Source organism: Thalia democratica, chromosome 7 (genome assembly GCF_965202585.1).
Source record: "Thalia democratica chromosome 7, ktThaDemo2.hap1.1, whole genome shotgun sequence".
Lineage (NCBI taxonomy): Eukaryota > Metazoa > Chordata > Thaliacea > Salpida > Salpidae > Thalia > Thalia democratica.
The window spans coordinates 49,657,771-49,682,328 of record NC_139171.1 but is presented as its reverse complement, the minus strand read 5'-3'; the positions used below and the strand labels follow the sequence as shown (position 1 = coordinate 49,682,328).

The 24,558-nt window shown below is 24.6% G+C and overlaps 2 protein-coding genes across 2 annotated transcripts; one reads left to right on the top strand and one right to left on the bottom strand.

Moving 5' to 3' along the window:
• The first annotated feature begins 337 nt into the window (after window positions 1-337).
• On the top strand, window positions 338-2,867 carry LOC145840822 (uncharacterized). The gene is made up of 3 exons (XM_082948161.1): window positions 338-453; window positions 708-892; window positions 1,076-2,867. Exons 1-3 carry the CDS (start codon window positions 420-422, stop codon window positions 2,540-2,542), a joined length of 1,686 nt encoding a protein of 561 aa, XP_082804287.1. The 5' UTR covers window positions 338-419; the 3' UTR covers window positions 2,543-2,867.
• Window positions 2,868-8,494: 5,627 nt separating this feature from the next.
• On the bottom strand, window positions 8,495-21,056 carry LOC145840564 (ras association domain-containing protein 2-like). Its single transcript, XM_082947865.1, has 10 exons — window positions 20,916-21,056; window positions 18,990-19,372; window positions 18,511-18,661; window positions 16,632-16,693; window positions 16,523-16,566; window positions 14,445-14,560; window positions 12,634-12,787; window positions 12,314-12,435; window positions 9,732-9,829; window positions 8,495-8,877 (listed from the first exon to the last, which is right to left on the bottom strand). The coding sequence occupies exons 1-10, from the start codon at window positions 20,928-20,930 to the stop codon at window positions 8,802-8,804; spliced, it is 1,221 nt and encodes a 406-aa protein (XP_082803991.1). The 5' UTR covers window positions 20,931-21,056; the 3' UTR covers window positions 8,495-8,801.
• Between the last annotated feature and the right edge of the window lie 3,502 nt (window positions 21,057-24,558).

Genomic DNA, 24,558 nt, shown 5'->3' with positions numbered 1-24,558 from the left:
TATGTTATGACAAAATAGTACAATTAATATAATTATTCTTTTCAAGTAAACCATTGGCGCCTTTAAAATTTAAAACTTTGATTAACCTTAAATTTTTTAGTTAAAAATAATTTTCAAGCCTTTTACTAATTAGTATATTAAACTAAATATAAAATTAATAGATCTTATTTAGTTAGTTTTATTTACTATTTAATGTTTTGGTGTAAGTTTATTGACTATTTTTGTTCGTAGTTTTAAATTATTTAGTTGGTAAAAAAGACGAGTCAGTAAATTTAGTTTTATTAGCTTTTGTTAAAATTTACTTTACATGTTGTAAGTTATTGGACTCTACAGAATTATTTAATATATTTTTATGATGTAATTAAGTCAAGCCAGAAACTCTGTGAAGTCAGTCGATCGAAAGCATTAGCCTCTTAGAAATGAACAGCAAGAAGTCTTTTATACAGTTTTTATGTGAGTCAGAAAAACCATTTGCATTTAAAATCATATCAGCTAGGTTATCTAACAAAATTTAATTTCATATTTAATGCATTAAAATAATTTATTTGGTAGAAAAACCCATTTAATGATGTTCATCACATCTATTTTTTTTATTTTGCTTTACTTATAACGTTTAGTATTTCCAGAGATGATTTAGAAAATATTTACAAGTTATTCATTTTACTAAACAACAAATTAAAAAATAAAAGTTTTTTTTTTTTTTGAAGTTTCAGGAGTAGTTCGTTTAGTGTCGGTGTGTGCAATCTGCGGCGGTTTGTTTTATTGTTCTGCTTATCCAGCTTACTTGTTTCAAACAAGTAAAGAAGAAGTTAATTATGAAAGCATGTTCGATGACATTGATGGAAATCAGACCTGTCAGATTTCAGAAACTGTTCGTTTTAAAGATAAAAAAGTTTGTTTTGACTGGTAGTAATTAGAAAATGTACTTGATTATAATTCATGTTTTTATTAAAAAGGATTAGATTATTTCTTAAATGAAAATTGTTTTAAACTAAACTTTAATTTAAGTGGTAGCTCTTATACTTTTTTCTGTTCATTATAAACATAAAGTTATACAAATTTTGTAAAATTTCAGAAAACTCGCTTAAAAAAGATGGAGCCTAGGTCGAAACAAATAAGAAAAGTTACAAAGTCAAGACCGGAGATAGAAACAGTTTCGTTGGATGACATATACAAAAACTTCTTGAGAAGTAACCAAATAGTTTACAAGTCTTCAGAAGCAATTCTTACTCAGAAGTACTCTTATGATTATACTAAGTGTGATATGAGTAATAGTTTTATAAAAAGTGTAGATCATAAAAAAACACAAAAAAACTCGTCTTCAAGTGACGTTTCCTTGATATCTATTTCAAAACAAAAATCAAATGAAAAAATAACAGACAGAAACAATAAAGTTGTTCAACAAAACAAAAATAACGGTATGAGCAAACAAAACGAGATTTATAATAAGGAAAAGTTTGAAAAGAAAACCTTTTTAACTCCTAGCCTGCGTAAAAAGAATATTAAATCTATATTAAAAAACCCAAATCGCAAAAAAAATATTTATAATTTTCCCCAGAAAAAAACAGGATTAGAAAATAACTACTGTTTTGATAACTTATTCTCAGATGAAGACTTTAAGGAAAATAGAGTTCTGATGTTGAATTCTTTAAGATCAGGTTCATCATCTTCAGAAAATGCCTTTGGCCCGCCAGTGATTGAAAGTAATTTTGGGTCAAACAAGTTATTTGTTTCTTGTTCCAATCTGTCTATGTCTTCCAGCGATTCGTTCGACAGTGATAAAAGTGTTTGCGAAAAAATGAAGGGCCAAGATTTGATGGCATTGGAAAAAAGCAGCTACAACATCGAAAGCTTGAAATCAAGCACGAGCAGCGACAGTTTCTACGAAATTCCTAACTCTTCCAATGTTTTACTCAAGCAGTCCTCGAGTAGCACATTTTTTTCTGAAGAATTTTCAGACCAGCCGCCAAATGAACCAATTGGTTTGAGCGGGGGTTTCGACAATTTGAATTTGCACGTTTCTCGAAGCTTGGACTCTATACCGGCCTGGGTTCCGGAAGTTCAAATCAACAACCAGTCTGAAAACTTTACAAGCTTGCACCCTACAGCTGCCACCGAAAATTATGTTGACAATGTCTGTATGAGTACTACGACTTCAGAACCGTTTGATTCCGAAAGCAGTACGTCGAGTTTAAGTTTTATCACATCTAAAAGTAAAATATTCAACGCATATGGTGACCAAAACAAAACTTCGATCGAACTGTTGGTTGAAAACTGTTGTAAAAAGAAAAAAAGCACGTTGTCTTTTGTCAACGTAAACAAAAGGTGTTTTTTTAAAGACAGTCTGAAAAGTAACACGCCCTTTGAAAAGTTTTTGACTACTCAAGTAGAAAAAACAAACGAAAAGTGCAAAAGAAAAAATGCGTTGAAGTCTATGTGCAAAGGAAGAAAAATTGAAAACTACGAAAGTAATTGTGATGCAAGTTTATGTTTTTCTGATCCTAGCTGTTCTTTGTATTCAGTTATTTTAAACGGCAGGTAAAGTAAACGAACTAACAAAACTTACTGTTTAAATAATTAAAAAATTGCGTTGTTTAAAGTTATTTAGTTTTTAGTTATGTGTAACTATATGAAGAATGATTTTAATAAAAACAGCTTTTGTGCGTTTCAAAATATTTTGAAATATATTTAGTATCAAGTTGTATTCAATAAACTTTCTTATGTTCCACTAGAAAAGTTAATGCAGTTTCCTACCAAACATTTCCCCTTTTCTCAAAGAGACTTAGGTTTTTGTATCATTAAGTTCTTCTTTTCAGGGTTGCCACTTTACCTGGAAACCTTGAAAAACCTGGAATTTTAATAATTTTAACATGTTCAGTAGTAAATTTTCGATTTGACACAAAAAATCTATCATATAGATAAAAAACTTTTGTGATTGTCAAAAATTTTTCTATTTTAAAACACATTTAAATTAGCTATACAGTATCTTTTAAATATTTTTATGCTATTTTACACAGTTTCTTACCTTAAAATCAACTTTAAACTAAAAATAGACCCAAAAATGTGTACTTTTAAAAACCTGTAAGAATTTTGGAAAACCTTGAAATTTTTTTGAAAAAACAAGTGGCAACCCTGTCTTTTGTTTAAAATGATGTTGTTTCGAATATTTATTTGTTCTGTATGAGACCTACTCAAGAATTTAATTCTTATCTCTCTTAATACAATATATTATATTGAATTAATTTTATTCACTAAGTTTAAAAGATAAACTCAAGTAATTTTATATTTTAGTGAACTAACAATGAATAAAACTAATGTTTTTAACAAATTTTTGTATAAATATTAAATACTTACAAACAAGTGCTAGTATAATTCAAAATTCATGAAATGATTATTAAAACAATTAATGAACTAGTTTTATTTATCATTGCTTACTTTTTAAACTTTTATAGAAAATACAATCTGAATTACTATATCATAAGTTAGTGTGTACCGTTTTTAAATAAAAAGGTAGACCAAAAACATTATTTTTACTACCGTTTTAAAATAAAGCTCCCATTTAAAAAATGCAGAATTTTATTATTCAGGGTTGCCAAAAACCTATAGTCCTAGAGTTTGACAAAAAAATATAGATAAACTTGGAATTTGAGAAATTTTGTAAAAACCTTGAATTTCAAACAAAAACCACTAAGAAACCTAGAGTTTTAAACTATTTTTGCATGTGAAAACTAACGAAATTTCGATTAGACACGAAAAATCTACCACTAGGATAAAAAATTGTTTGTATCAATTAAATTTTTTTTATAACAAAACACATTTAATGTGTATTTTCAATGTTGTTATACTATATAGGACAGTTTTTTTTTTCTCAAGTGTTATTTTATACTAAAAATTGACCAATAAATATTTAGCAACCCTGATTATTGTTTGTCTTATCAATTTATAAATTTAAAAGACTTTATCTCAGTATAATATCATTCGTTTATTTAATTCAAAAAACCTTATGTGAATATTTTATTAGCGTTCTATAAGCAAACATTTGTTAAAATATAAAGTTACTTTAAAGTTAAAATCTAAAGTTAAAATCTAAAGAATTACGAAAGATCTTATAAAATTAGGTTTGTAGTATATAGGGTGGCCACAAAATCAGGAAACCTTGAAAAACCTCGAATTTGACAATTTAGGCAAAAAAACGTTGAGTATGGAAATTTTTTATACAAAAATTGTGAAAAAACCAAGAATTTTTATAATTTTAATTTCTAACAATTATGTTTAATATAAAATGTTAATTTATCGTTTTGAGATTTACAAAAAGTATATTACAAGTTTTAAATTAGTACTTGATAATTTGTTATTTAAATTATTAGTTTGATTAATAATACTATTTTTTTACTTGCACGTCCATTGTTTTTCTAATTTCATATAAAATCAGTTAAAATAACATATTTCTGACTCCTGCAACTTATTAGAGCAGAAAAAAAGAAAACTAAGGGCAAGAGAAAATTAAAAGCAAGAGCAGAACCAAATAAAAATGCCTGATGCAATGTTTTTTGCCCAATATATTTACAGCACCTATAATAAATCCTAACTTTATAATATAAGTTATTATTTAATTGTTCATACTTTATAGATTTTCTTTTAGTTCTTGCATTTAGTTCGTGTTTTCATTTTTAATTAACTTTATGTTAGTTGTTCAAATTTTAAAATGTTGTTTAATTAATTAGGGTGATGAATTATAATAATAAACTAAAACTAATGACAAATTTTAACTTGATTGTATGCCTTTTTTGTTATATATCAACATAAAGACTTTTGAATACCCATATGCGAAAAACTTTGAAAAATTGATTCAAAATAATAGTTCAGGTTAGAATACAACAAAACAAAATTTGAATAATAGTAATAATGTATCGTTTAATTAGCTTAAATTTATCAAAAAAAATCTTTTTTAACTTAAGATTAAGTAACTACTAGAAATGGTCAAAAAAACATGTACTTTCTAAAACCTGGAATCAATTTTTAAAACCTTAGAAAATTTTCCAAAAACTAGTTGCCATCAGAGTTTAGAAACGAGTTAAAAATCAATCTGCAATTAACTAAGATTTTTAAAACTTCATAAGTTTAGCTGTGCTAGTTGAATTGTATCGCATAAGCTTAAATATTTTACAATTTAAAAAAGATTCGCAAATAAGCTAAATATAGTAGAAATAATAACATTGCCTTGACGTTTTTCTAAAAATTTATTTAATAAAAATGTACAAAACTGTTTTATTACAAGGATTTACATTTGTGCAATGCTTATAAAAGTATTTTTCTTGCAATTACTCACAGTAGTATCAGTGAAGGTGATGTTTATTATTATGTTGTATATACGTTAAATTTAACATGCTCCGTTAAGTTATTGGATACTTTTAGTATTCTTATTGTTCAATTGTAGTTTTATTATAGTTTTCTTATACTTTATATTCTTTACTTCCTTTATGTGAATAAAGTACACCACATTAGAATTTTATTAAAATATAGATGATTGCTTTTATCAAGGACGCAGATGACAAACTGTTCTCTTCTGTAACTATATATATTCCAATTTATATAACCCGTAAGTACACAAGCTGCTTACCAGAAAAATTCTATTGTACGAAAATCTAAGTTATTAACTACACATTATATCTAACATCGTTGAAAATTGTAATTAAGTATTCTTTGTTTGTATATGTATTTGCGGCTGTATACATCTTTCAATTATAGTTCTGTTAAATTCGTGTAAGTTTCAAAGTCCATTCTGATTTGAAGGTCTTTATGGTAAACTAAGTTTTCAGTCTCTACTAACCGATGATATTTTGCTTTTAAACTTCTTGTTGTATGGCTCTTATACGAAAGTACATTACATATAAAAATTGTGGTTAATCTTTTTTTTTAAATGTTGTTTTCTTTTCATTTGTAAAGTCGTTGTCAAAATTTGCTAAGAAACTTGCAAAAACTATAAATATGTGTTAAAATCGCTATAACATGAGAAAAACAATACATTTCATTTTAATAACAAATTTTTACAATACTTTTTCTTTAATTAACTAACACATGTTTCTGTGTGTTAACAAGGTAACTCATTTCAACGGAGCTATGAAAGTTGAAGAGATACTCTTGTAAATACTCTTGAGATACTCTGTTAGTTTGATAAAGACAGAGTACTGTGTAAATTTATTATACATATTATCCAACGAACTTGCTTCGTTAGGGTCTCTATTAGCAAACGATTAACTATAATTTTCAATAGTTACATTTTATCTTTGAATTTTTAAAGATTTTTTTTTAGGTTTTAAACAACAGTAAATAAGCAAGTTTTGTTGATTTATTAAGTTACAAAAAAATTATAAAATTAATTTTTGATAGATAAACACCGCCTGTAATGACTAAATTCTATAAAACTTCATTTTATAGTTTGACATAGTAAAGATTTATAAGCCTAAGAAAATGGCTTGAACTAAGTATTAAAAGAATGTATAAGTACTTTTTCTCTAGCTTTGTATTTAGATTAATTTTATCATTTTCTTTAAAAAATACCATTTTTTTTCCAAGTTTTATGTTTTTTTTAACTTAATTTTTTGAAGTTTAATGTTAATAAACTGTAGCATTAACTTATTATCATGTAAACTTAAAATCCAACTTTTCAAGATTAATTTCTATCCAAGGACTGTCTTTGAAACTGTTTTGCTATTATTTTAATGCGTTGATAAGTAAATCTAAGAAATCTGCAAAAATCAAACAACTTTTACATTCAAATTAAGTTAACTATTTCCCGTTTTACTTTTTATTCGACGTTTTTTATCTAAAATTAGTTTTTAAGCCGGTGTAACTAACAAACGTACTAGATAAATTTGAATGTCAAGTTGCATTTTTAACATCTTAAACATTTTTAAGTGATAGCTACAACTTATTGTACAACAGAAGCCAGCAAACTACGACCGTTGGACAGAACTTGCCCTTGAAGCATAAGTCTCCGACAGAGACTTGATTTTTTAATAAAAACACTTTTGCAAAGTAAGATGAAGTATTTTTCAAATTTTATTCAATAGTTGTAGCTCAAGTAAACTGTGAATGAGTATCTTGTTAATTTAATTATTTTTTGTTTTTCTAATTGTTGAGTAGTTCTTTCTATATAGAGTCTGTTAGTGTCCGGTCTGTGAAAAAAAAATTGCTTATTAAATTCTGAAAATCTTTTATAACATATACATACTACTTAATTTTTGTAGGTGTATTTGCTTTATGGATTAAGATAAGAATTTTGAAAAGTTTTTTTAGTAACATTTATTTTAAATTATTATTTTTTCTTCGTTTAATGAGATTTACTGATTTATTGATTTACATTAAATTTGAGTTGATTTTTCTACAATTGGTCGATTGTATAACTTTTAAATTTAATTTTGATTCACATTTTAGGATAAGGTAAATAAACTATACGAATTTTAAAAGGCAGTTCTTATTTTATGTTTGTATAAATATTAGAGTTTAATCCTTATCTGTGATAATTTAAACCATTTTTAAATTTGGCTTCTTGAAGTCATAAAGGTGAAATATATTTTGTAATGATTCTTGCGACTACGAATGATCATAATCATTGTTGAAACTCTTAAATTTCGAACTGTTTGTATGTGTGTTTGAAAGTATTTCAAAAAGCGTTTGTTTGACAACAAACAGCTTGTCTTTATAAAATTTTCAGTACTATTTTACTATTTAAAAATATTTGTTATGTTATAAAACTTAAAACATATAGTCATTATGACCTAGTCTACTTTTTTTCATGTTAATAAATAAAGATTTATCTTTTAATTTTTAAGTATTAACTTTATTTATTTTTACAAATCCAATCACACTCTGTAAAATTATAATTTGCCTAGTATGTTAAGAGATCGTGAAAACTTTTAAATGAAATAACTGAATTTTGTTAGTCTACTAAATCAGTATACAAGGTCTTCAAAATTACAATTTACAATTTAAAAAATGCTTGGCAGACAGCTGCAGTACTTTCTTACAAATCAGAAAGTTTTCTTAAGCATATGATACTTTTTTTAATTCAACTTACAAAATATTTTAAATTGTTAAAACTTTTCAAGAGTCATAACTACTTGAGATAAAACTTATGGACAAGCGTAAAAAAAAGAATTGTGATTAAAAAAAACTACATTTTTGTATGCAGCGGTTCGACATTTTTTATTCAAGCAATAAACTTAATTTTTAATAATACTTTTTAGGGAGGTTATTGATAACTTATTTATATTAGCTTTTGTGTAAGTACGCTTAATAAGTTTAAAGTTTTATACAAAAATATTTATTGAAAACGCTAATAGTTGAAAAAATATAGTATAAGGCGTATTAGAACCTATAATAATTTAAAATGAATTTTTAATAAATTTAAAGAAGTTATTGAGCATATGTTTTATGAACATTTCAAGTTACAAGTATTTTTTGATTTATTTTAATATAAAGCTAATTTGCACATAAACCAATTTTTATTGTAATAAAATAAAATCTATCTAGAATCTACCAAATCTAGTAACTTTTAACACAAATATCTAAAGTTTAGTTTTAGGTTTTTCTAAAAAATGCACTCTAGAATAGTATTAGAAAATAAAAGAGTTTTCAAAGCTTAATTTGTTTTAAATACTTAATATTTTACAAAATTTATGGTTTGCATATGCTACGTAGAAACTTTAATTATTATGGCTAGAAATAAGTTAAAAACTATTCAATTCAAAAATTGCTAATATCATAAAAAGTTATGAATTTAAAAAAGACGATCATTTTTACGTTATTTCTAGAATTTCTTCGTCTGATGTTTTGTTAATGTACTTTTCAACCATTTTCCTGTAGAACTCGAACCTGAATTTATAGTTATCATTTTTTTATATATTTAAACATTGAAAAAATTAAAAAAGCAAGCATTATTATTTTTACACGACAAGTCTACTTTTTATTTTAATAATATATTTTGAAAAATACGATGCAAACGTCTGAAAAAAAACTTAGTTCATTGATTAGTAGTTGTTTTAAAACAATTTTTAATGATTAATTTACGTTTGATAGTCAAAATATTAAAGAAATTAAAGCTATAAAAATACACGTAAATTTAAAACAAAGTGGCTAGCTGTTCTACTTATTATTAGATTAAAGTTCTTTTTTTTTAGTTTTAATAAATCTCATTCTGACTCAGGCTAGTTTATACTAATGATGCACCGGACTCACTATCCGGGTCCGGCCGGATATTGCCATTTTTGTCTGATATCCGGATCCGGCCGGACTCTAATTTGAAAAAAAAGTCCGGATCCGGTTCCGGCCGGATTCTAATTTGAAAAAAAAGTCCGGATCCGGTTCCGGCCGGATTTTAATTTGAAAAAAAAGTCCGGATCCGGTTCCGGCCGGATTCTGATTTGAAAATAAAGTCCGGGTCCGGCCGGACCTGAAATTGTGGGTCCGGTACATTACTACACAAAACATATCTAGAACTTAATTTTCGATTTTATCGAAAAAGTTCTATAAAAGAATTTTATTATATTTTGTTTTATGTAAAGTCAAAAAAGTCTTTAAATTGTATAACATACAGTTTAATCATACAGATAAAATAAACTTGCGTTGTGCATACATTACTTGCAGACTTTTTTTCCGTTAGTAAAATGATATTTATTATTGATAACTTGAGCTTTTAAAGTTGTTAATGAATTTAATGAAAAACTGACCTCTGCTTCATTTTATTAACTTCTTTTTCTTCTTCTTCTCGATATTTTGTAATGAATACACGGAGTAGATTCGGATCCATTTTCATAAACTGAGCTACCTTTAAAAACAGCAATGGATGATAAAGTATGTAAATTTTTTTTATGCTACAAGTTGTAATTTTATAGATTATTAGTTTTTGAAACCAATGCATGTTGTTTTTTCTTACAAAGCAAAAAGTTATTTATTAACTAGCATTTAACAACAAAGAAAGGCTTTTTAAAAACTTAAATATTCAAATAAGTTTTTTAATAAATTTGATTAAGTTATAAAAATTTGAAAAAACCTAAATTACCCGTCTCTCTGATATTTTAACGTGCAATAAAGTTAAACACAATAAATAATGTTTATAACTTAAATAAGTTTTAATACTCAATCATCTTAAAGTTTTTAAATAAAGACAGAAAAGTAAGTTATTTACTGTTTTCTTCTTGTTTGTAATTTACAATGTGAGGCAGTTATATGAGTTTAAACTAATGTGTTTAAATAAACTTTCAACTACATGACTATTCGTGCAATTATACAATTCTTTTTTAAGACTAAGTAGGTTTTTTAAACTTAAAAACAAACGTGTTTTAATCGTCTCCTAAATTTGATATTGATAAACGTACATTTTCAAAAATATAGTCTATCTGATTATTACCCTTATTTTATCTTTAGAAAATTCATTACTAACACATGTTTTTTTTTTCAGAATCTTAAATAAAAAATAAATCACATTAATAAAAAATATTTAATGAAAATTTTAATTTCAGAGTGTGCCTAGTCAAAAAATTTTAGGTGAAATAATAACTTTATCTTTTTTTGAAATAACTTTTAGTCAATTTAGTTTAAGTGAAGATTGAAACATTTCTGATTAAGTTATACACCCATGTCAGCCACACACTAAACATTTCGTCTAAAAATCGATATTTTGCAAAAATAAATTGTTGTAAAATTGTGTAAAAGTATTTTTATTAATAAATTGTTAGTGTCTAATTACTGAAAATCTTAAATATTTCATATGGAACAAAACAAAAAAGAAGTAGTAATATGAACAACTATACTAAGTTAAACCAAACAAAAAAATTGACTTTAAAAATGAGAGTATTTTCAGTTTTAAAAAGATTCTTTTTATTTCAAAGAATGTAAGTAAATGTGATAAAAACCTTGTATTGGGACAACTTTTAAATCAATTACAAATTTACACAATGTTTAATTACTGTCAACGTAAAGACATTACAGTTGGCAGTAGCAAAACAAACTAATCTAAAAAGCAACATCCGTTTAAATTGTTTATAACAGAGTGTTTTTATAATACTAATCATCATTTAGTTTGTGAAAGTTATTTTATATCAAAAACAAAAGCCTACTGTAGTTTTTTATTTATATAGATAACAATCAATGTTTTTCAATAAAAGTTTTAATATATTTTCACTACAACTCAATAGAAACTTACTGCAGACATTCGAAGTAAAACAATAGTTTTTTAACTAAAAACAGTAAACTTTAGAAAACTATTTAAGTGGTTAACTAGATTACTGTAAAAAACCAATCAACAAAAATCAATTTTTAAGTTTTTCTAGATTGATGTAAAAAAGTAATTAATTCAAAATAATCATTTCTAATTACGAAACAAAACAAAATGTTTAAAACAAACAAAGTAACTTTTAAATAAATAAAGAAACCTTTTAGTCAAACTCTTTCTGCTTAAATAGTTCAGGTTAACTTAAAAATATTGAGATTATTTCTAATCTAACCAAATCAAGGGAATTTGTACAATTGTTGATCTTAAATCTCGATAAATCATAGTTGTTTGCACAATCGACGTTGTTAATCAGATGTTCTGCTATCTATTGTTCTGTTTTTGTCGCATTTTTAACAGTATTCGTCTTATTATTAGTCTTTTCTTTAATAAAGTGTAATACCTATTTAGTTATAAGTTCATTCACTCTCGTTTTTAGATGCCTAGATGTTTAACCAGTATAACTTCATTCGCAGAAGCAAGTTTGTAAATAATACACCTTTTATCAAGGTAGGATAGGATCTTTATTTATATAAAAGTGTCTTCGGTTAATTTATTTAAAAGTTTCTTTGGTTACTTTATTTACTTAAAAGTGTCTATGTTTGTTTTAAACATTCTATTTTGTAATTTAAAATGTTTATTTTGCATTAATTACTATTTTACAATAATCTAGAAAAATTTGAAAATTGATTTTCGTTGATTGGTTGTTTACAGCAATCTAATTAATCACTCAAGTAGTTTTCTAAAGTTTATTGTTTTTAGTTTGAAAAAACTAATTTTTTGCTTCAAATGTTTGCAGTAAGTTTTTGATGAGCTGCAGAGAAAACGTATTGAAACGTTTATTGAAAAACACTGATTGTTATCTATAAAAGTAAAAAAAAAAAATTCAACAAAAACTTTTGTTAGTTGCATTTTAGCATACTTTTAAAGCTTCTTTAAAGAATAAGTAAGAGGTTACTTGTAGCAAATAAACAATAATAATAATTTTTAGATCTTTTACTTTAAATAGTCTCTTTTATAGTCAATAACTAATCTTCAAACCTCTTGTGTAATATCAGTGTGTAATCTTTTTTCCATTATAAAAAGTTTACTGATGTTTTCATTTGGGCCGCTTAAAACTCTGGTCAGTAAAGGAAACTCACTATCAGGCAATTTTCTTAACTCTAAAACAAATATACAAAAATTTAAATATTATCAAGCTGAGTATAAAAAATAAGCCTTGATTTACCAAAAAAAAAACATTTAGTTCATGACTGACATTGTAATATTTAAAAAATCATATAATTTAAACACTTAAAAGTATATAATTTATCTTTTAAAATAAAGTTGGTACTTTATACTAAAAAACAGTTAAAACTCACCTTGCGTATCTTTAACTAAAAACAAGCTGAATTCTTCGGATTCATTTTCTATTTTGAATTTTTGAAACAGTCTGCTGATGACCCGGTGGGCGTCGTTGGTGCTGTTGACTCGTACCTTCGTCACTGACCCGTACACTGGTGTGAAAACCGCCGTCTAACAAATATATTTATATTTTCTCAAAGCAAAAAACTTCAAATTTCAATTAAACTCAAAAAATATTTTTCAGTTTATTTTTTCTTAGGAACTATTGAACATAATGTTAAAAATTTACTTATCTGCAGAATTAAAAACCCCGTATAAATAAGTGGCACACGTTAAAAATTCATCCACGTTCTAAATCTACACAATCAAAATCCATCCAGTCAAATTCAAGAACCGCTTACCGATCGAGGGTAAGAGTTAGGGGTAATTGTGATAGTGAAAAATAAATAATAAATAAGTACAAAAAATAAAAATAAAAAATTAATGAAATAAAAAAAAACGGGGTGGATTTTGAACGCGGGTGGATTTTGATAGTATACCCGTATAAGTTGTAAGCTTAATATCATTAAATTTTGAAAGATAATTTATAACTCAATTGCAAAAAAAATAAATATCATTAAAAATATAGCACTATTTATTATTACTAAGTATTATACTTTTAACAAATTTATTTAATAAAAACATAACTTTATTACTTTTATTTAGTAATTTCAAAACTTGTTAGTAAAAATATACAGTCAAAAAAAATTATAAAATTTGAACTTAAATGTCAATTTACTGCATTTAAAATTGAAACTTTGCAACTTAAAAATTAAGCATTTTTAATGACTTAATTGTTTTTCTAAAAATTTACAAACTAAAATTTTCTAGCTATTTACTTTAAGTTAATTGTTAAAGCTCATTTTTTATAAAGTTCATACTAAAACTAAGCTTGGTGTAGAAATTTTAGATTTCACTTCTAAACAAAATAATAGCTTTAGTTGTTGTGCCATTTTAAAGCTAAAACATAATTAAATCTGTTATTTCAAAGAGTTTTTTATAAAACAACGTTTTGCTCTGTAGTGCTCTTCAGTAATAATTAAATTCTTAATCAAAACTAATTTTTTTAAACAGCTTATTATGCTGAATATAAACTTAATATTGGCATAGAGATTTTTTGTTACGTAATTCTGTAAGTTAAACAACTTGAAAAAATCTTTTTTATGCTACTTGTACTTTATAGCTAAACAGTTTAAAGTATCTCATTTTTAATAAATTAAATTTTATAATAGAAAATATATTACTTAAAATTCTAATGTTGTTATGACATAGACTGTTAAAATACAAAGTTGTAATCTAAAAGTAAAAAGAAAAATACAGCAACAGACTTAATCTAAAACATAAGAACAAACATAATTCATCTTAAAATATTTTCAAAAGTAAAAAGTTGTGATTGGAATACCAATTTGAAAAAAATAAATAATTGAGTTTTGGGGAAACTTTTATACTTATTTTTTAAAATATTTTAAAATCCATTGATTAAAAAAACGTTAAATTTATAATTATAAAATTTTTTGTTTTTCGTGTCCTTATTAGTATAAGTGACTCTTTTGGAATTAGAAACAGTATAATGTTTCTTTTACTCAAAACTATCAGTTGTAGAAAAAAATTTCCAACTACATAACTAATAAGTATATGACTTTTTTAGATTTAAAATTGGTCTAAAAACACCTTAATTCACAGTAACCAGTGTTGAAAAAAAGTTACCAACCACTTTAACTCACAACTAGCAGTTCTAAAATAACAACAACTACATAGAAAAAGACTTATATATTTCACAAAAAAATACCTCTTGATTATAATAATGTCCGTTAATTGATGCTCTTCTGCCGTTTTTCATTCTGTTCTGCCCGCTTTTTCTCATCACAACACTTCTCGGTCTGAACTCATCATCTTTTCTTTCACCTGTAAATAGTTGACTTTTTGCCGAACGCTGAAGATTTTAAATTGTTATAAATGTAAATTACGATGAAAACTTATATTATCTTTCTTAAGTTAGTATTGATTTTTGATTCTTTAAGGACTTGTCTTTCTTTAACGTTTTTAAAATGCTTATGATTCTTAAAAATTGTTTTTTATGTTAAGCTCAGTAAAGTTTGTGGAAAGTATTTTTTAAAGTAAAATGTTGTTTTAATTGTTTGTGGCATACCTATAAGTATATATAGCATTACTAAATAAAATTTAGTTATAGCTTAAAAAGTAATTTTCACAGAGCTTTTAATAACTGTTTACTATTGAGCTTTAAATCAATCTTAGCAGAATATTTTCGTAAGTATCTAAATTTTAGCTTTTCGATGTTTTGACTTACAATCGGTTACAGCTTTGACTTTAAAAAGTTTTAAGTGTCAATAAAAACTAACTTAATAACACCTATCAAATTTTCCAACAATAAGAGTTTTTAAAAAAAAGACAGAATACTTCTCTAATACTAAACATATTAAAGTATTGTTAAAGCCAATGTGGATAAGCTAAGTAGTTATAAAAATATTAAAAATATAGTACACTTACTTGTTACAATTAAATCGTTAGTAGAAAATTAAAATTAAATTAACTAAAATTTTTTAATAACATATTAACAAAAATTTTTTTGAAGTATATGTAAAGAATTTTTATCTATTTTTTAGTAAAGTAAATTTTCAAGCGTTTAAATATGTGGTGATAGTAGGTTGATAAAGAAATAAATTGAAGCTGAAGATTTATATAGTGAAAAATTATTAAAAATTCAGACAGTTTTTAAGTTTCACCGCAAAAAGTGTTATTAACCTGCAATTCTAATTCAAACAGAATATTCTATTTGAATTCTGTTTGAATAAAAATCGTAGTTTGATAATCTGTTCAGCGGTGAAACTTAGTAACTGTCTGAACTTGTAATAATTATTTATCAATTATCAATTATATCCAAAAATTAACTTTAACCTTAATATAAGTTTATCTTATCATATTAACCGTTTAAAATCGTAGTTATTAGTAGAAATGTATTTACTAAACAAAAAACTGATTTTTAAAGGTCTAAAATTATACTTTGTTTAAAAAAAATTAGCTATAGTTTTCTAGACTTGTCAAAAAAGCTTTACTAAAAATAAAAAATCTCAATCTGCCTCCCACGCAAAAATTTTAGTAAAGCATGCATTAAATCAGTTAAAAAGAAGAAACTTACAAGTTTAAAAATTTATATACAATTACTTTTTTCTTGAGAAAAACTTTAACAATAGTTTAGTACACTTAAGCAGAAAATTTTATTCTGAAATTATCACTAGCTATCGACCAATTAAAGTAAAAGTAAAACTCAGCAATGTGATAATGAATTATCACAATATTTGTTTTTTTCATAATTTAGAACTCTTAGATTTTGTCAAGTTAAAAAAGATTTTGTCAAGTTAAAATATGTGTCTAAGGAGTTTAAAGATTAATTTATAAAAGAAAAAAAATGCATCAAAGTTTTAAAAATTAGTTGCTTAAAAATTGAACAGAAAAGAAAATCAGGTAATTTTTGTTACTTTAGTTTCAACAAAGTTTTTAAGATTGACCACAGGATCTGTTGAACAACCCTGTCGATAAATAAATAATAATAGGATTAATTGCTTGCAAATTAGCTTTTGATAGGTTAGATTTAAACCTGAAGGCTGTTTTCTGAGCGCTGCTCTACGAAAGTCATCAACACGGTGTCTAGTTTTGCTGTTACTTAAGGTACCTTTCGCAGCTTTAAAAGTATCATAGTTACCTGAATATAACATTTTATTTGTCTTCTTTTCTTTTGGTTTTGCTTGCTTCTTCAAGTTTTTTAGTTGAAGTGTTTAGATACTTAATTAAAGATGTATAAAACTTTAAATATTATTTTTATTAGATATACTGTATGCTTAAACTAACTGCTTCTATTGTTTCCTGATTCAACAGCTTCATTAAAGTTCTTTCTGCGTGTTTGAATTAGTATTTTAATAAGAATTAATCAGATAAATTTTTTTATTTTTAAACTTACGAATCTAGAGTTTCTTTTTTTCCTCTGTTCAGACGTGAGGTTAGCTTTTTCTTATCTGAGACCTAAATTTTATTAGTTTTGGTTGTATTTTGTTTATTTTTATTCAGACACACTTTATAACATAATAAGATACTTCACAGATGATTAAAAAACGGATTTTGCAGTTAGACATAATTTATAACTTTATTTAATTTTTCTGAAAAACAATATCAGTACTAGTATATCGAAAGTCTTTTTTTTTTAAGCAGCTTGCATAGAGTTAAAAATAATAACTCTAGATCTTATAAAACACAAATTTTAGTTGTTTAAAGTATACAATGTAGATTTATAGTTTAAATGGTTTATAAATAGTTCTTGTTTTTCAGTTTAAAATTATTCTAAATATAACGTTTGCCTTTAAAGGTAATTGATTTAAAGCACTAACAAAAAATATAAAAGATTAAGTCTGTCAAATGCTTTTTTTTTAATAGCATTTTTTAATTAAAATAGTTTATGTTAGATTTTTAAGTCACAATCGATATTTTTTTTTTAAATTATCTAAAAGTAAAACTTTTTTGTTAGTATTTTCTTTTAAATCTAACTATATAATAGTTGTGTATACAACATATTTATTGTTATAAACTTAAAAGTGTTCAACTGTGAAAAATTAAAGTTAACATTTCGATAAGAAGTAGACTGTATTTATATGTTTATGGTTTGTTAAAAATTGAAAATTAGATACTTTTTAGAATTTTTTTAGAAGATTTATTAAACTTCATAAGAGCTAATCAACCGTTAACAACGTTTGTTTTACAATTAAATCAAAAACTTAAAGATTTTATTTGTTCACGACTTATTTTTTATATTTTAAATTAAACAAACTTCATTAATTAATTGTCTAATTTTAGTTCTAAGCTTGTATGTTAAAAAACTGTATTTGGACTTAAATAGACATTTTTAATAAGACAGTTTAACTTAGTTGCAATTTTTACTAACTGACAATCGCTCAAAGATGCTTTTAAATTTTTAAATTTTATTTTTAATTCCTAAAAATTTCAAGAAAAGTTAAAGCCACAAAGATAGAGTAGATCAAAGATTTAGTTTCTAATTTTACATCGTTTCCCTTATAGTTTCATAATGTATACAACAAGGTTTTGTTTTTAGTATAAAAATTTTTGATAGAAACTGAAAGTTTAAAACTACAAATAGTTAAACAACATTTTACTTTTTTTTTCCAAAAAAATTGAACTTGTTCTAAACGTTTGTTTACATATATAAGCTTTGTATTATTAGCTGAAAAAAACTAAGTTTTTTGTTATGAAATTGTACTGTTTTATAAAGTACAAATCTCTAGCCACAAGTTTTAAAGTTGTGACTTATTTGTCAACACAATAGGTTGTCTTGTTTAATAATTTCGTGTTTTTACTTGGTAAAGTGTGTTAATTATACGAGCGAAACTAAAGCTAAGCTTAATATAAAGTTCTTTTGTTTTGATCAAATTTTGATCCAGTTTCAACTTTTACAAATTATGATAATGCATATTTTTTTACCTCATTTAAAGAGTTCATAAAATGAATTTAGATTTTGGTTCAGAATATTTAAATAAATAACTAAGAGTACAAAAAAGTTAGCATATAGTTTTTTTACGTTTAGATGATTACTAACTAAACTGAACTTCATTAAGAAAATTTATAATAGCCTAAGTTTAGTTATATTTTAGCTCTCGATAAATAAATTGTATAAATATCATTAGTATTGTTTTAGTTATGACAATTTAATTAAATTAAATTTTGAGTTGTTACCTTTATTATGTTATAAGGTAGTAAAAGTTTTAAAAAAGTGTTTTTTCACCGCTTTTTAGTACTCATTTTCGGCATTATATTATGGTTAAGTTTCTTACCTGTAATCTTAAGGTAGATTGTATACCCCAGTATATATTCAGGAGACCGTCAACGACAAGCTCTCCATTTTTATTTTGTCTTTCCCTCAATGCCTCTGGTTTTTTTTCAAAATAGTTGTTGTACTCTTTGAGTCTCGTTCGAAAGTCTTCCCTGTATTTTGAGTGTTATTGTTTAATCAAATTCCATTACTAAATAATTTTTGGTTTTCTATTATGTATGAAAAATAGTGAAAAAATACTTATGTAAAATAACAGTTTGAATTATTAATCCCTTGTTTAATCTAAACATCTCTTTTACTTTTATATATTTTCATAAAAGTTAACTACAACAATCTTTATTTTAGTATTTTTTAAAACATATAAAATTATAAATTAACTACGTAATTACTTTTATCTTCAACAGTAAATAACAGATTTTATATAAATAGCTAGTAGGCTAAAGTTACATAATATCAGTTGAATAATAATAAAAAACTTACAACTTAATAGACTTTTCATCGTTAACTTTGATTTTTTCCATGCAACTGGCTTGGTGAGGCTTTATCCTATTAAAACTCAACAAAGTGCTTCTCCGCTTATAAATCGGGCTAGTTATTATATCACCTATTTGACACTGCGTATATCTTCGATTATTGCCTATGGAAGGCGCCAATATATCATACGAATCAGACCTCGGTCTTTTGAATGAAAGCAAGCGCTTGCGAATCGAAGTTCTTCGAAGCAACACAACTGGTGAGTTTCTTTTAGTTACTTGTTCGAACGTCAAAGACCTTGTTTTCGTTTGATTTTGTCTTTTTAGCGTTTTCCAGTTTCTAGTTAGTTTTACTTCTTTTAAATTAGACACAATCCAACTGTATATTTCCTGAAAAACACCAGAATAAAATATTTAACACATTTATAAAATAAATGCAACATTTATCTTAAAAAAATATGCATAAAGGTTTCTTCATTCCTATTGTGAAAAAAATACCAATATTTATTATGATAGTCAAAACTCTTTTTAAGATATCAAATATGTACATAAAAAAGTATACATAAAAATTATAATAAATTGTAATGAAAAATTAATAGATAATGTACATGATACATGTTTGCTTGTAGCAAATTACGTAGTTGAAATGAAGATACTCGTTTTAGCTAAGGCTTAAATTTTGAATAATTAATCAGTTGTGCTGTAATGATTTATTATCAAAAATAAAACTTGTTATCTCAATACAAAATTTTAATGAATACAGTACAAATAACTAGAGGCAAAATCTTAAATATAGTTTGATTAATTTTCTAATATTTGAATATTAACAGTTTGAAAAACTGTATTTAAAATTATAAGCATAACCAATAAAATTCTAGCTTAAAAACATAATTAAAATAATTATCAATTCTAAGCTATTTTTTACTTTATTTTCTAAGTAAAAGCTTTAAAAAACACAATAGAATCGTTTGGTTTGTTAATAAGCAGCTAAAAGTTTAACAAATGATCCCATATTTAAGTTATTTTTAAATTTTTATGTTTATACAATTTTTTTTTTGCATTTCATAAATAATAATGTGCTGAAAAAAACAAGACTTTTAAAACAAAACTTAATTCAAGTACTAAAACTAATAATCAAAACAGTCATATGCATGACTCAAACAACGGTTTTTTTAACTATTAGCACAAACTACCATCTGATCAATAGTTAATACAAAGTGTTACACCAAAAATGAAAAGTGAGCGCGCTCATACATAATGAATAAAGAGAAAAAAAGAGAAAAAGTTGTTATATACAAACTGTTTTAAATTTTTTAATCTAAAATATAATGCAGCTAAATGAATGGAAAGATTATAGTGCTAATAACATTATTAGATAAAAAATTAAAAAACTACTTTTATGTAAGTAACTTAAACAAAGTAATTTTTTTAGTTAATAATACTTGTTTCCGTGTAGACTCTCAGCTAAACAAAAGTAAAAAAAGGGTTGCATATATGTATAGTTATATTTAATAAAAATTTTACTTTTTTTTTATTAAACATGTCTAACCTAAAAATTTTCTAGTTCAATGGAATAAAAATAAACGAAAGGTTTTAGTTTCCAAACATTTAAAAAAAACTATATTTAGTCTTTATCCACAATTTATTTTGGCCACATATGTAGATTTTTTATTTATTAATCTAAACCACAACTAATTAAAGCTTAACTCTAAACTGAAATGTAATTATATTATGTAAAAGAGGTTAATTTAAATCAGTTTTTATTTAAATAACAAAGTATTTAAGTATAAGCTAATTTTATTTAAATGTATTTTACATAACATAAGTACATTTAAGTTTGCTGTTAAGCTTGAGTTTTTTTAGTAATAATTTCATGACACTTAAAAGATGTAAAAAATAAAGAAATACATTGAAATAACATTTAATAACTAACCTTTAATGAAGACATTCTATAAACCAAAGTATTCAAAACTACTGTAGCTTACAATAAAGTTCTTCATATTTATTTTTTAACGATTTAAACTTAACATTATTTTAATATTTAAGTTTTAATTCTGAAAACTGCAACAAATGGTAAGCGTGACTTTGAATTTGCAGACAGGAAACGTTACGTTGTAAAACGTAGAAGAAAAAAATAAATGTAATTAAGTTTTTCATGACTACATACATGTTAATAAAGTATTTGGTAAAAATATTTAACATAATTCATTAATAGTATTTTTCTAATTCAGTGCATAGAAATTATTTTATGGCGCACAAAAATTTTATTAAAGTAAACATACTTTTTTTAAATGACGTTATTTTTTCTTTTTATTTAAAAAAACTAGTTTTAACATAGACTAAAAGTTGGTAACTTGTTATTTATATAGTAAGACACTCAAAAATAAAATTAAAAGAGTTTTTTCATAACAAACTATACTTTTCATAGACTAGTGTGAAAAAAAAAGTAACTTACTGGGCAGAGTTTTTTAGATATTGATAAACAGTTTTTCAGTGTTCCAATAAAAGTATTTTTGCCTTTCTTTTGGCACTTTTTGTTCTTAAAATACTAAAAAGATAACTTGAAAGTCAGCAAATTCTAAAAGTTAGCTACATAAATACAATATTTGATAAAATAATACTTTCATTTTTAGCGTATAACTTTTTTACACGAGTAAAACTGTCATTTAACTTAAACTATATGATACGACTTTAGTAAAGCTACTTCAAACTATACTAAATTTCGATTAAGAAATGTTTTTATTTTATTTTTTTTTACTTTAAATTTATCTATTAAGAAATAAGATTAGTAAAACTAAATTGTGTATACAAGAACTACGAATATTTAACTACCATACTAAAACTAGATTTTAAACAAAAAGTAAATAAAAAAATAAACTTTACTTTAGGTTTAAAACAATTATAATTCTTTTAAAAGTCGGTGTGGAAAAAATACTTATCAGCTTATTAGTTATTTAAAAGTGATTTTTTGAAAGCAATGTTGTTTTGTAAAAAAATTGTTTTTTGGTGGTTAAAAAACAAAAGCATTAAACTTAAGGCTACTCAATAAAACTAAAAAAAAGTAAAGTTTAATAAAAAACTTATTATGATTAGTTAATATTTAATAGCCAAATAAGTTTTAAATTTGAAATGTTTTAATTATTTTTAGGATAAGACTTACAAATTAACAGAATAAAAAAATAACTTTATTATCACTTACGCAAAACTAAGAAATACAATTTATAAGGTAATATAAAAAACGTCCCTAAAAATTTTGAGTTTTAACTTTCTGATAGATTTATATCTTAATTTGTTGAAAAGAAAAGTACAACAAAATATAATTTTTATTCAAACAAAAATATTCAAATAGATAAAAAAGTCAATATATTTCTTAATTGAATCATAATAATGAAATATACCACACTATCATCAACAACTTATCATGCTTGCCTGACAAGTCCTAATAAGGACGAAACTGGTCGTAGGTTGTCTCGGACACTATTGTTGATGGTCGTGTGGTATAGTTCATTATTTATTATTGATGGTGCAAAACATCTAAACTTTGTTGTAAATGGCCGTAATAAATACTATTTAAATGAATCGGTAAGTTATTAAACTATTTAAAGATTAGCCAGCCAAAATGTTTATACTGCTAAAATGCAGGCTGATATCGAGTTAAAAATATTTTTTTGATGTTAATAAGCATTTTTTCTAAAATTTAGAGCAGTTAAAAACAATGTAATAAATGTTTTCAGTTCGTTTCTTCTTCGAACAATGTGGTTATATTTTATCTCAACAATATTTTTTACCGTTCAAACAATTTATTTTTAAGTATAATTAAACAAAAGGAAACATTAAACTGTTGTCAAATTAAAAAAAAAAACGTAATCAAAAAATCATCAAAACAAAAAAAATATTTAAAAGCCTAAACAGTTCTAGCTCTTAACACTCTGTTGGATACGAGACTTTATAAATTGCAGAAGTCTATGAAAGCGTTCGATAGTAAAGTATCAACTTAGTTTTACGTTGAAATTAAGGTAAAAGTAGTATGTTTCACATAGATAGTAATTAATTTTGCAAGACGTTACAGACTGTAGTCAACTCGTTTTGTTTAAGCTAACAACTATTCATTTTTAAGTAACTAAAAGAAAAGTGACTGCTTTGATACAGAGCTTGAAATAAACTGGTATAAGGACTTGGTAAGACTAGAAACTGATTTTTTTTCTAACAAACCGCGTGTGTCAGAGGCAACCGACCCTAAATAAAGACACTACGTTACTGCTTACAGTGCGATACCTGGTGGATGCTTTTTTTCTAATAATATGTTTTTATGAAAAAAAGTTATATATTGGTTTCATAAATATTTCTTCTAGCTTTTCCATAGTGTAAGTAAATTGAAAAACAATTTATTGTCTCAAAACTGTTAAAGACATTTAAACACTATAGAAATTCTATTTGATAATTTTTATTGGAAAAATAAAGGAAACATGTAAGTCTGTGTTCAAATAAAAACCTGTTTATCTTTTAGAATTATTAATTTTTTTTTTAATATAACTTACCAAATATACCCATGGAAAAGTTTTTTAGAAAACATTTCTAAAGCTTTTACTAAAAACTTCGTAATTTTCACAGCAAAAATCATAAAATTTTAGAAAAATTTGTAACTTAAATATTTTTTTTTCACTTCAATCTTTTTGAAATTGTTTTCTTAAATAATACATTAAAACTTTTCAAGAACGATCTGAAATCAGCTTTCAAAACAAATATTGGTGTATCATAAACACGTTTTAAAAATATTTTCACTGTTCATGAAAACTCCCTTTACACAGGTGTTTGGAAATACTACTTACATAGTAAATAAATTATTTTTAAACTAATGGAAAGTATGGTTTTTTTTTTCGAACTAAATGAACTGAGAGTTTATAAGATGAGTATAATCAAAACTTATTTAGTGAAAGCAAACGGTCCACTTTTTTTTAATAGCCTTATGTTTTTTTGGAGTGCTTGTTTTTTATTTCTGTCACAGACACAACTATGTTTATAAACTAGTTTTTTTTAACACATGCGTATAAAAACAAAACACTTTTCTTATTTCGGTAGCTCTAAGCAAAGCAGGCAACCTTACTTTATTTAAAAGAAAGGAAATGTTTATTCATTGAAGAGTCTGATTATAATTTTTTAACAGACACACACACAATTATGATCAGTTGCTTTATTTTTTGTAAAAGTATGTCTTATTGCTTTTAAAAAAAAAAGACTGCAAGTATTTTTTCCAAAACTTCTTAGCGGTGTTACTAGTTTTATTAAAAACTAGAAAACTTAAATTACTAGCAACTGTTTTATTTTTTAAGGTTCTGTACGTAAGCCGTTGCTTATTATTGTAAGCTTATCTGTTGTCTTTTGTTTAGGCTTGAGAACAGTCAGTATCTTTAATTTTTTTCAATAGATATTCAATTTATTATTTATACGGTGTTGTTGTATATATATAATAAAGACATCTTTATTATGTTATAAGTTAACAATTATATAGTCTTAGAAGAAAATTGGCGTTATTAATTATTATTTAAATTGGCATTATTAATCATTTTACTCGTAAA

Coding starts and splice junctions, on each gene's coding strand:
- LOC145840564 (XM_082947865.1), bottom strand. Junction 18,662..18,989: donor GATGAAAAGTCTATTAAGTT/GTAAGTTTTTTA, acceptor CTCAAAATACAG/GGAAGACTTTCGAACGAGAC. Junction 14,561..16,522: donor ATCAGGAAACAATAGAAGCA/GTTAGTTTAAGC, acceptor AACTATTTACAG/GTGAAAGAAAAGATGATGAG.
- LOC145840822 (XM_082948161.1), top strand. CDS start 420: ATGAACAGCAAGAAGTCTTTTATACAGTTTTTAT. Junction 454..707: donor GTCTTTTATACAGTTTTTAT/GTGAGTCAGAAA, acceptor TTTTTTTTGAAG/TTTCAGGAGTAGTTCGTTTA. Junction 893..1,075: donor TTCGTTTTAAAGATAAAAAA/GTTTGTTTTGAC, acceptor GTAAAATTTCAG/AAAACTCGCTTAAAAAAGAT.